Source organism: Camelus bactrianus, chromosome 19 (assembly GCF_048773025.1).
Source record: "Camelus bactrianus isolate YW-2024 breed Bactrian camel chromosome 19, ASM4877302v1, whole genome shotgun sequence".
Taxonomy (NCBI): Eukaryota; Metazoa; Chordata; class Mammalia; order Artiodactyla; family Camelidae; genus Camelus; species Camelus bactrianus.
This window is the reverse complement of record NC_133557.1, coordinates 33,032,927-33,045,070: the sequence shown is the minus strand read 5'-3', so window position 1 is coordinate 33,045,070 and position 12,144 is coordinate 33,032,927. Positions and strand designations below refer to the sequence as shown.

The 12,144-nt window shown below is 64.2% G+C and overlaps 1 protein-coding gene and 1 long non-coding RNA gene across 10 annotated transcripts; one reads left to right on the top strand and one right to left on the bottom strand.

The window, feature by feature from the left end:
- Window positions 1-69: 69 nt before the first annotated feature.
- Window positions 70-12,081, top strand: UCKL1 (uridine-cytidine kinase 1 like 1). Of its 9 annotated transcripts, none has more exons than XM_074347695.1 (15): window positions 70-231; window positions 5,919-6,106; window positions 6,405-6,511; window positions 6,728-6,898; window positions 6,976-7,047; window positions 7,976-8,165; window positions 8,256-8,317; window positions 10,118-10,137; window positions 10,719-10,817; window positions 10,885-10,978; window positions 11,071-11,133; window positions 11,211-11,333; window positions 11,466-11,573; window positions 11,639-11,795; window positions 11,876-12,081. In XM_074347695.1, exons 1-15 carry the CDS (start codon window positions 119-121, stop codon window positions 11,953-11,955), a joined length of 1,647 nt encoding a protein of 548 aa, XP_074203796.1. In that variant the 5' UTR covers window positions 70-118; the 3' UTR covers window positions 11,956-12,081. The 9 variants fall into 9 exon arrangements, with proteins under 9 accessions (XP_074203796.1, XP_074203797.1, XP_074203798.1 ...); XM_074347696.1 differs by lacking the exon at window positions 10,118-10,137 and adding an exon at window positions 8,927-8,943; XM_074347693.1 differs by having other exon boundaries at window positions 71-231; window positions 5,916-6,106; window positions 11,876-12,080.
- On the bottom strand, window positions 599-2,540 carry LOC141574079 (uncharacterized). Its single transcript, XR_012500727.1, has 2 exons — window positions 1,987-2,540; window positions 599-1,738 (listed from the first exon to the last, which is right to left on the bottom strand). It is a non-coding gene; the product is annotated as an uncharacterized LOC141574079 (long non-coding RNA).
- Window positions 12,082-12,144: the final 63 nt, after the last annotated feature.

The following is a 12,144-nucleotide window of genomic DNA, read 5'->3' as shown; positions in this document are numbered from 1 at the left end:
GTCCGCGGGGCCCTCTGGCGAGCGCTCGGCGCGGAGCGCTGAACCACAGCTCCCGGCAGCCTGCGCGGCCGGCCCCCGAGCCCCGCCCCGCCCCTCCCGCGGAGAGGCCCCCGAGCTCATGGCTGCGCCCCCGGCCTCGGCCGACGCCCCCCGCCAGGCCTCGCCGCTCCCCGCGGCTGGAGACGGGCCGAATCGGCCAGAGGGGAAGACCGAGACCGCGTGCGAGGACCGGTAGGCGCGGCGCGCCCCTCGCGTCCTGTGGGAGGGGCGGCCCCATGAGCAGGGCCTGGACCAGCGGAGGGTCCGCAGGGCCTGGCAGGGGCCGGCCCTCGCGGACGGCCGTGGGAAGGGGCCCGTGAGCAGGCCCTGCGCGGGGCCTTGGTCTGTCCCGAGCGGACGGCGTGCTGGGCCGGTGAGCGCCGGGACTGGTTTGGGCGCCCGGCGGAAGCTCCCAAGTGGTCAGTCTGTTCCGGGACCCGCATGGACTCGGCCCTGCCCCTGCCCCTGCCCCACCCGAGGCCAGGGGTTGTGATGCTGGGCGGCGCCTTCCGTGCCTTCCGACTGCCCGCCCCGCGGGGACCCTCGAGGCCCTGGGGGCTTTTTAAAAAAGTGAGGTTGTTAAGGGGCGGGGATGGCGGCTCCTGCTCGCAGCATTTAGGGTTCGGCCCCAGAGGGTAACGCGGAGCAGTGCTCAGGTGAGGGCTGGCTCCTCGCTTCCGGATCTGAACTGTCCCTTAGGCCAGGCTCAGTGGTGGCTGCAGAGTAGGGCCAAAGGAAACCTTTCCAGCCCGCCTGGTGAATGCTTTGGCCTGGACTCTGAGTGCTGCCCGCCCACAGAGCGGCCGGATGGTGGGGGTTGGAATCGCAGGGTGCACTGCTGCCTCGGCTCTCCCCCAGGAGCTGCGGGCAGGAAGAGGCTCCCTGGGCCTGAAGGAGCGTCTTGAGTTCTTCCAGGCTCACACCCTTCCGGTGAGCCCCAGTCTGACTGGGAGCCTGGCGCAAGGCGACAGCGTGGAAGAGGAAGGTCCTGAGTCTGACACCTGCCAGTTTCAAAGAATCTTTGCTTGAGCTGGAGACCAGATAAGCTCCTGAGAAAAGCACTCCCCGAAGACAGACTGGTGGCAGCTACAGTCTGGGCCCTGCCCTGTGCACAGGCTACTTAGTGGGCACAGGGCCCCCATGGTTGTGGGGAGGCAGAGGCCATCCCCTCCTCAGAGCGTGGTCCCCAGCGGATGGAGGTGGGGAGCCAGGACTCGTGGGCAGTGTGTGGAGACCACAGCACTTTTCTGCAGAGGCCCATAGGCCTGCCCTGGAACTGCCTCAGGATGTCCTGGGAAAATCTCCCACACGTTGTTCCCTGCCTTCTCCACCATGTTTCTCAAGCATGTGACCTCCCTTCTCACAGTCCTGGCTTGCCCCCAAGGGTCCAGAGCCGGCTCCAGTCAGTGTCCAGGTGTCAGTGCAGCTGCCTCTGAGCTGCGGTTCTGACTGCGGTTGCAGCCACACTGGTATGGTCAGTCCACCTTGCTTGGTTCCTTGTTTGCTGGCCCCTTTAGAAGGTCAGTCTCGTGAGGACAGAGACCTCGGACTCCCTTTGCACTAGATGCTCTGGTGGAGCACCTAGTGGTGGTGACAGTGCACCCCTCAGGCTGTCTCCTGCTGTGGTCCAGGTAGACCCCGCTGTGGGTGTGAAGGGAGGCTGGCTGGATTTGCCCAGGGCAATGAGAAGGAGAGGATCCTGCGGGGGGGGGGGGCGGTTCAGGGGTAGGATGGGGGCAGTGCAAGTACCTGGAGCCAGTTTCAGCCCCTTGAGAGCTCCAGCCTCCCAACCCCACCCCTCCTGCCTGGCCCCAGTTCTCTATCTGCTCTAAGAAAGCTGCCCTGATATCTCTGTCCCTGAGCCAGTCTGGGACGCACCACCCCCCCCAGGCCCCAGTGGGCCAGCTCCTCCCTCCTCCCTCCTCCCTCTGGCCCCATCTTACTCACCTGGTAAACTTCCCTAACCCAGGACTGGGTGTCAGGCCGAGGCAGAAGCTGCATGGCCCCTCTCTGCAGGCCTGCCCTGGACAGGTTTTGTCCGCTGTTCATCTGCCCAGGGCCAGGGGTGTGGGGAGAGGCTCTCATGGGCTGTCCTGCCTCCAGGTACCTGTTACCTGGGCGGCCAGGGAGGCTGCTCCCAGGAGTGCCTCCCGCGTATAAACTCAAGTGGAATTCTTTCTCCCCTGAGCCCCTGCCAGCCATCTCAGTGTTGTTGGAAGCCGCGAAGAGAAGCTGGCGTGTGGGATGGGTTGATCACGGGAGGGGGCCAGGGACCTGGGACTTGAGGGGAGCTCCTGCAGCCCCGGCCCACCCTGAGGACCTGCTCTTCCTCCGGCGGCCAGACCCTGCGGCCAGACTAGGGCGTGGCTGTGTCCCCAGCTCAACACAGAGCCTGGAGGCCTTGGGGGAGGGGGACGTGTTGGAGCTTACGTGGAGGGGGTGGGGCAGGCAGTTATTCTCGGCTGGAGAGGGTAGAGTTTCAGGTTGTTTATGCCTCTAGGAGGCACCTGGGGGCAGGGGGGTGCCCGGCTCAGCCCTGATACTCAGCTTGGCTTGGCCAAGAGACACCTCAGATTCCCTGTCCCCTGTCCCACTGGTGGGGGCTGGGGGGTTGGCCCTGCAGCTGGCAGGCCAGGGGCCTGGAGGTTTCTCCAGGGTTTTCTGGGAGGGGGCATAGTGGTCCTCAGCGGGCAGTGGGCCAGCCCGAGCACAGGAAGGCAGTTCACACCCGAGGGCTGCCTGGCTATTCTCTGCAGCAGGGTCAGTGCTATTAATATCGGGCGAGCGCACAGCCCCCCGCTGGTGATCCTCTTATGCCTGTGCCCTGGCCTCTGAGGCCAGCACCAAGTGCTGTTCCTTCGGCTCAGGGGCTCCTGGGGCCTCTCCTCTGTTGGCCCCCTGCCTCCCAGCAGGCGCTCTCTGCCAGACAGGGTTCCTCCACACAACGGAGCTCCCGAGCTGTCCTGCAGGGCCACTGTGGGTCTGAGAGGCAGCGTGGTGATGCCCCTGCACACACCTGGGATTGCTCCTCCGTCCTGGTCTCCCCGGCGTCCCAGTCATGAGCAGTCCCCCAGCTTACCCAGGCATCAGGGTTTCGGGGTGCTGGAGCCTTGGAACAGAAGGCAGGTGAGTGGCAGGCCTGCTGTCACCCGGTGAGGATGCCTCGGCCCGGTGAACTGTGTCTAGTGGACATCAGGACGGGCAGGTGCTCGTGGGGGCCAGGCAGGCCTGCCGCCTGCAAGGCTGGCTTTGCTTGAGGCTGTCAGGTGCTGGCGGACCTGTGTCTCTTGTGCTTGTAGTCCTCTGGTTTGAAATTACTTTTTGTCGTCGTGGCCAGCAGCACCCTGTGCATCGTGAGCTGGGAGACATGGTCTTGTGTGACTTTCCCATCTCGAAGGTGGTCTCATGAAAGTGGGGAGAGGCTCACTTTGAGGACACGGGGTGGCTTTGTTCCTGGAGAGAGACCAGGCTTTGGAGAAGGCAGTGGAGCTAGGCTTGTCCGCAGACCTGGCCTGATGCTGGTCAGGGCCACCACAAGCCCCAAGTGGGCGGGTTTCTGTTCAAGCCATCCCTCGCCTACTTTCAAGTCTCACCATTGCACGGCACTCTTCTCTGAGAAGGTGTCTGTCCCAGGCTGTCAGTCTGTCCTTGGTGGCGGCGGTGGTCGTTACCTCAGCAGGACCGGGAGCCGTCATGAGGGTCCAGGCCTGCAGACGGGTGAAAAGCAGGGGTCGGGAATAGCGCCAGCCTCAGGCCTCCTGGGTCCCACGTCGTCCTGCAGGGCAGCCCAGCTGTGCGCGAGTGTGGTCAGCACAAGGGCCGGGCTGTGGGGGTGATGAGGTCTGGCTCCTCTGCAAACCCGGTTTTCTGTGTTGGTGTCTCCTCCCGGAGTAGGAGGCAGAAGAGAGGCCTGGCCTGTCCTTTTTTGCCTGCTCACTGTGGCTTCTGGGGCAGAGCAGTGATCCCCTGCTTCTGCGGCCACTGGCGGGGGGCTCACTGTTGGGGGATGAGTGCATCCCGGCCTGAAGACACCCCTTCTTGTGCCCGGTCCACCTCCTGCTTGGTGGAGGGAGGGTGCGGGTGGCAGTCATCTTGGTGTCCCTCTGTTGTTTGCACTTGGCTCCGCGGTAGAGTAATTGCTGCCTCCAGAGCCGCAGAGGCAAAGCGGAGCACACAGACGGGCTAATTATTCTCCACGCTGCCCCGATGATGAGGACGGGCCGCCGAGTGCCCTCTGTCCCCCGGGACGGCCGGTTTTCTCTGCCTTCACTTGTGCTGACATCGCCCTCCGTGCCCTCGAGAGCTGCTGGTGTGACTTGTCACGTGTTAGACCTGAGCTAATTCCTCCTGCTGCCCCCGCTCCCCGCCCCACACACATATGCATACAGACACCCTCCTCCCAGCTTTTGGAAACGCTAGGAGCCCTGGGAGCATTGTGCTGCAGGGGCATCGGTGTCCCCGGGCCATCCCAGGCGCCTGTCACACCCTGGGTGAGCTAGCCCTGCCTTTGGTGGGGCGTCTGCCTGAGGTCAAGTTTGAAGCAGCCGGTGCCCTGGCTGCAGCTGCAGGCTGTTGCGGTGACAGCGGGACAAGGAGCTTCGAGGACAGACGGAGGCTTGCTTTGGTTTTTGGTGATGAAGGGGCGTGTGCTTGTAAAATACTCAGATACGGCAAAGATCCTGGTTCCAGGTCTGTGCAGCCAAGGTGGCCCTGGCATGTCTGCCTCTGGCCTTCCACGTGCACAGCCATCTCTCACAGGCACTCAGATACACGTGCGTGCAGGTGCGCACCCTTCACTCGCTGGTCTTTACGTAAACGGGATCGCACCTCACCTGCCCGTACTCAACACCTGTGTGCGGGGCCTTCTCGGGCTTTCCTGCTTGTGTTCCGTGCAGCTGTGGGTGGATGCACATCCTGCCAGGGTTGTCTGGTGCCCCCCCGGTTCCCCACAGTCTTCTAGCCTGCGGGGGCTCTGTGGTGGCCACACCTGCTGGGGACCCTCTGGTTCAGGTCTGCAAGCTGATGCTGTGACCAGCCCAGTCTCGTTCTCAGGCGGCAGCTAGAAGTGCCTGCTGCTTGACCTTGCCCTGGCCCTCGGCCACCTGTACGCCCAGCTCTGCGTCCCAGCCTCCCAGCACAGCCCACCTGTCGGCTTTTTAGCCCGCTGTCCCTGCAGGGTTTGAGGCCTTGGGCTGGTAATCACGTCCATGCCCTTTGGGGTAGAAACTGACAGAGGAGTCAGCACAGCTCAGCTGTGATGCAGCATGGGGAGTGCAGGCGCGGGTGGGGTCTTCTCCCATGTTGTTTCCCACCCTCTGGCCTTTGGGGGCCTTTGCCCCTCTCCCTGGAGTTTACAAGGCGCTGCTCCTGGTCTCCCAGCCCCAAGTTTCCCTCCTGGTCTGTCCATGCTGCCGCCTGCTCAGCCCTCCTGTCAGCGGCCCCTCTCTCCAGGAGCCCCTCTCCCTGCATGCCCACAGGGTGCAGGGTTGGATCTTATGAAACGGAAGGGCCGCCCAGAGTGTGTGCTGGGACGGAACACAGTCCTTGTGTGCAAAGGGGCCTTGACTGTCCTGGGCGCGCCCATCTCTCGTCTCCTGGGGCAGCAGGGGCCCTACCCAGCCCAGCTGATGCCCAGTCCCCCTGTGTCCCCATTGTCACTGCTGTCCCTCTGGATTTGTGGGCAGTGACAGTCCGAGGCCATAAGCCCTGCGGTTGGGTAGCCCCGGGTTCCTGTGCCCCCAGTTGGGTCAGCTCACTTTGGCCGAGGCCAGTGCCTGTGCGGGGGCATTGCCTGAACCGGTCACGCCAGACCCAGCATGGGGTGGTGGTGGGCTGGTGGCCCAGGGTCAAGGTGAGTGTGTACCCCTCCTCTGCAGCAGCAACGCAGAATCCTTGGACAGGCTCCTCCCCACCGTGGGTGCTGGGCGCTCGCCCCGGAAGCGCACCACTAGCCAGTGCAAGTCTGAGCCGCCCCTGCTGCGCACAAGTAAGCGCACCATCTACACGGCGGGGCGGCCGCCCTGGTACAACGAGCATGGCACACAGTCCAAGGAGGCCTTCGCCATCGGTGAGCACGGGTGGTGGGGGTGCGGCTGAGGCTGCCGCTGGCCCTGACATCTGAGCGGACAGGTCAGGCAGGGCCCACTGTCTGACGCCCTGGCCAGTGTTTCTGCTGACCTGCGCTGCCCTGGGTCCCCGGTCAGATGTCGGCCGGGGCATGAGGGAGGGAGGTTGGCGGCTTAGTTGGAAAGGGCAGTTTGGTCCCTGTGGGCAGAGGCAGCATGCTGGGTGACGGGCACCCCTGGGACCAGTCTGTGGGGCTGGCCGGGGACACTCTGCTCAGGGTCTCCTCTCCCTTCCCACAGGCCTGGGAGGTGGCAGTGCCTCTGGGAAGACCACTGTAGCTAGAATGATCATCGAGGCCCTGGATGTGCCCTGGGTGGTCTTGCTGTCCATGGACTCCTTCTACAAGGTGAGGATGTCCCGCCTGGGCAAGCTCTGCCCCTGAGGCCCACAGCTCCTGCCCCCATGTGGGGCCTAAGCTTGCAGCTGTTCCTCCTCCTGCAGCTGCTCCTCCTCCTCCAGCTGCTTCTCCTCCCCCTGCAGCTGCTCCTCCCCTGCAGGTGCTCCTCCTCCTCCAGCTGCTGCTCCTCCCCCTGTAGCTGCTTGGCCTCCCCCCCCACCGCAGGTGCTCACCAGGCAGCAGCAGGAGCAGGCCGCCCACAACAACTTCAACTTTGACCACCCAGATGCCTTTGACTTCGACCTTATCATCTCCACTCTCAAGAAGCTGAAGCAGGGCAAGAGTGTCAAGGTGCCCATCTATGACTTCACCACTCACAGCCGGAAGAAGGACTGGGTAGGCTCCGTGGGCCCGGCTGCATGGGGCTGGTGCTGGGCCATGCAGCCGCCTCAACACACGCGGTTCCTTTGCAGAAAACGCTCTACGGTGCAAATGTCATCATCTTTGAGGGCATCATGGCCTTTGCTGACAAGACGCTGCTGGAGGTGGGTCCTGCCTGGCCCCTGGTCCTCCTGTAGGACTCGCCCTAAACTTGCCTCCTGCGGGTGGGCCCCAGCCACGTGTCCTGTCCCTGTGCTGTGCTGTCGTCCCAGCGTCAGGTGAGAAGTGGCCTCTCCTGATTCTCGCTCACCCCTTCTCATCCCTGTTTTTGCTGCTGTTTCCTGGGGTCAGCGTGGTCACCAAGGTCAAAGCGATGTCGGTGGGAGAGGCTTCACTTGCCCACGCATGCGTTCTTGTGTGGGACGGAGCAGCCTCCCATGTCTATGCTGCCTTTGCGGGCATCCTGTCCCCTGCGAGGCTCTGGGCAGCTGCTCCAGGTGTGGCAGGCTGCCGGCCAGGCCATGCCCCAGGAGGCGCCCTCTCCGGCCCCGCCGAGGCCCCAGGGAGGCCTTTGCCAGCCATGCTCCTGTTCTCGTTCCTTGTGCTGGCTCTGAGTTTGTGCTCAGGCACAGTGGCCCCTGCCGCCCGACACGGCCCCTTCAGGCGTCACCTGCCGTGTGCTGAGTGTGGGGCCAGGAGGCCCTGCGCTCACCAGGCCTGAGAACTGCCCTGTGGGTGTGGTGGGAGGGACCAGGCCCCCAGACCCCTGGAGTTTGTGAGCGCCCACAAGTGAACTCACACGGATGGCAGCTCCCCAGGCAGCAGTGTCCTGGCAGCCTGCGTACAACTGGTGTTCTTTGACTGAAGCCCCTGCAGACAGCACCCAGGCACACCACGCACAGCCACCACTGTCCACACCACACGTGCAGACAGCACCGTCCAGTCCTGTGAGGTGCCCCGGGGGCCCAGTCTGCTCCCGGCCATCACAGCCAGCCCTGCAGGAGGGGGTCCCGTGTGGCCCATGCTGGCCCTGCTGGTGTCAGGGCCTTGGAGCCCCTCATGCCGGGCCCCCAGTGACTCGCCCCTCTCCAGCTCCTGGACATGAAGATCTTTGTGGACACGGACTCTGACATCCGCCTTGTGCGGCGGCTGCGCCGAGATATCAGCGAGCGGGGCCGGGACATCGAGGGTGTCATCAAGCAGTACAACAAGTTTGTGAAGCCAGCCTTTGACCAGTACATCCAGCCCACCATGCGCGTGGCGGACATTGTGGTGCCCCGGGGTGAGCTGTGGGCCCGCCGGTGTGGGTGCGGGGGGTGGGGTGGGGCCAAACCTCACCGCCCCCACCCCGTCCCATCCTGCCCCGCCTCAGGGAGCGGAAACACGGTGGCCATCGACCTCATTGTGCAGCATGTGCACAGCCAGCTGGAGGAGGTGAGCCAGTCGCCGAGTCCCCCCACCGCTGTGGCCCACCCCCCTACTGTCACCGCCCATAGCCACACGGCTCATGCAGCCCCTGCAGTTACTGTCCCCTGCCACAGGCTGGCCCTCCATTGTCAGCCCTGTTACCTGCCGGCCCCTGGCCCTTTGTGCCGCCAGAGGCTGCTGGGCTGCCTGAGGAAGCAGGGGGCACAGAGATGTCTCCTGCACTCCCAGCCTGAGCTGGGCCTTGTGCAGGGGGGTATGCCCCTGTCCTCCCTGTCCTCCCTGTCCCTCCCAGCCCTTCTGGGCGACGGTTGGGTTTGGTGCTGAGTCCCATGTCTCGAGCATCCTGGGAGGCCACACACCCGGGGCCAGCCATGGGCACTGCCCACTGCTCTGGACAGGCTTCCTCATGGGGTGCCTGCGGCCTGCAGAATACAGCCCCGGGGGTCCTGGCTCCCCCGTGGGGCTGTGGCTTGTCCATTTCTGGGTGGGGGTGGCCTGGCTGGCCGAGGCACACGGTGGCGACTGGCTGTGCTGTCTGGTGACCGTGAGGTGAGCAGTGCTGCCGTCACTGATGCCCGCCCCGTTCCCTTGTGTCTCCCTGTGTTGCTGCCGCAGCGTGAGCTCAGTGTCAGGTAAGACTTCCCACACCTGTCCACATGGACAGAGGCATTTCCAACGTCCACAGGGAGCTCAGAGTCTGGGTTGTCACCCAGGCAGGCAGGCAGGCAGTTCCCCTCCCACCACATCTACCCCCTCCACCACTGCTTCCACCTGTCCTTGCCAGCAGTTGAGGAAATTAAGGCCCAGGGAGGTTAAGGGACTTGCCTGAGGTCACATAGCACCCTGACCCTAGCCCGGTGGGATCTCTTTGAAGGCTCTTGCCTAACTTGGGGCTGGTTGTATGGGGTCTGGCCTGAGGGCACAGCTGCCCTGAGCCAGCACTGCTGGGTCCCCAGGGTGGTGGCCACAGGCATGTCTATCAGTAGCCAGAGAGCCTGGGTCTGCAGCAACTCTACTTGGTCTGAGAGGCCAGTCTTTACTCCCCCAGGCGGTGGTGAGGCCCTAGCCACAGGCCTCCTGGCCGCCCTGGCCCTGGAGCTGAGGCGCAGAGGCAAGGAGGAGCTGTGGGTGGCAGGGCGGCCTCGGAGCCCTGGGGCTGCATCTACGTCCTGCCACGAGGCGGGTGAGCACCTGTCCCCACACGGAGGTCAGCATGAGTGACCTGCCCTCAGCCGGCACCCTCTGTGGACTTGGAAAGTGCCAGACTGAGCCCCAGAGCTCGTGCGGTGTTGGAAATGCCTCTAGGCCGGTTGCCGGCCCCTCCAGCTACCTGCCCTGGCATGAGTCCCTGCTCAGCTCTCGCCAGACCAGGGCACTTGCAAGTCTTGTCACAACAGGTCCTCTGGAAGCCTTTGTTCTGAGAAAAAATTTCCAGGGTTTCAAACTCGAGAAAACACCTCCACATAGCCAGCTTCAGTTTCCTTTCTCTGGTCAGCCAAGGAAGTGGTGACCAGCGGCCACCCGCCCCGCTCAGCCCCCGGAAGTGCTGGCGGGTGGGCGGGCGGGGGCCCGCTGGGCAGCGTGGTGTCGGCTCGCTGGCGCCCACTGGGGCGAAGGCTGGAGGCGTCTCCCCGCCACCTGCTACCTGCTCTGCTCTTCCTCAGGCCGGCAGTGGCCATGGGGACCACCGATGCTCCCTGCTGAATGGTCTTTTCTCTTTCTTCTTTCCTCTTTTCTGTAAACCCTTGGGTTTCCTGCCCTGTTCCCTCCCCGAACCTCCTCTTCATCTCTTCACCTGGCGAGCAGAGGAAGCTGCGCTGGGATATGTGAGGACAGAGTGCTCTGGTCGTGGTGCCGCCTGCCTGTCCCTGCGCTGTGTGCCTGGCCTCGCCTGCAGGCCCCTCCCCCCCACCCCCAGCTCCTCCTCCTGCTCCCCCCAGGCCCTGGCAGCAGGGGCACTAGGCCAGCTTTGCCCCTTCCTGAGGGGCTCAAGCATCACCTGGGGGGAAGGGGTAGGTGGGGCTTGGCCCCAGTGCTCAGCTGTTTCCCCAGGGAGAGGTGTCCTGAGGTGGGGACCAGCTGCCCATCTTGGGGGCTGAGGTTCATCCGACGTCTGAGCCCTCCCACTGCCAAGTCCTGCAGGAGGGGATCTGGACCCGGTGGAGAGGGGAGGCTCACACCACAGCCCCTGCTTTCTGTCTAATGGTCAGCTGCTCTGTCTCCCACTGTGTCCTTTAACCTTTGCCTGGCTGTTAAGGGGGAGGGCATCTCGGGGTGGGGCCCTCCCTCCAGACCAGCCACACACCCGCTGTTCCCACCACAATCACCCCCCACAGCCCACAGTGGGAGGACGGGGCTTGGGGAGAAGACATACCTTCTTGAGTTCCCCATCGGTCTGTGTCCCCAGGGCTGCGCTAGCCTCGGCGCACCAGTGCCACCCCCTGCCCCGGACGCTGAGTGTCCTCAAAAGCACGCCGCAGGTGCGGGGCATGCACACCATCATCAGGTGAGGGCCCTCCTGCGGGGCGGGGTGGGCGGCTCTGGCCCTTCGCTGAACCCATGGTGGCCCCCAGGGACAAGGAGACCAGCCGTGATGAGTTCATCTTCTACTCCAAGAGGTTGATGCGGCTGCTCATCGAGCACGCACTCTCCTTCCTGCCCTTCCAGGTGTGCGGCAGGCAGGGGCCGGGAGGCGCTGGGGGCTCCGGGAGTTGGGGGAGTGCGCTCCAGGCTCACCACTTCCTTCCGCTCTGTTGCAGGACTGCGTGGTTCAGACCCCACAAGGGCAAGACTACGCGGGCAAGTGCTATGCCGGGAAGCAGGTACCAGCGGCTTAGCCTGGGGGTGGGTCTGGGGAGGCAAGAAGGGTGGTCCGCCAGCTCAGCCCCGTGCTCCCCAGATCACAGGTGTGTCCATCCTGCGGGCGGGAGAGACCATGGAACCCGCGCTGCGGGCCGTGTGCAAGGATGTGCGCATCGGTACCATTCTCATCCAGACCAACCAGCTCACCGGGGAGCCCGAGGTGGGGCCGCATACAGGCGTTGTGGTCCTGGGCATGAGGGCATGGCAGGGGCGGGGAAGAGAAGGGGGTAGGGGCACTGGCAGCCCAAGGTGCGGCCTTTGGTTTGGGCTCTGACCCTGTGGCCGCCCGCAGCTCCACTACCTGCGGCTCCCCAAGGACATTAGCGATGACCACGTTATCCTGATGGACTGCACCGTGTCCACCGGCGCTGCGGCCATGATGGCGGTGCGGGTGCTCCTGGTGAGTGGCGGAGGGGGAGGGGGACTGGGCAGCAGCTGGGCGGGGCTCACTCCCTGGCTGCGCAGGACCACGACGTGCCTGAGGACAAGATCTTCCTGCTGTCGCTGCTCATGGCGGAGATGGGTGTCCACTCGGTGGCCTACGCATTCCCACGCGTGAGGATCATCACCACGGCGGTGGACAAGCGTGTCAACGATCTCTTCCGCATCATCCCTGGCATCGGTGAGGCTGCCCGGTCCAGGCAGGGGCGCTCCGGGGGGGTGGGCTGCATCCCCACCACAAGGACCTGCCTCTTCCCTCAGGGAACTTTGGCGACCGCTACTTCGGGACTGACGCCGTCCCCGACGGCAGTGATGAGGAGGAAGGGGGCTCCGCTGGTTAGTGCCCCGTTGGAGCCTTCTCACCCCACCCCCACCCACCCACCCACCTCCTGCCTCCTGGAGCTTACAGAGCAGAGATGACTTATTTTAATTAAAAAAGGTGTTGCCAATGTAGCTTGTCTATACATTTTGTGAAATAAAACTGTTGAAAGTGAAGCTGTGATGGGTTGGCTGGGGCCCTGGAGTGCTAT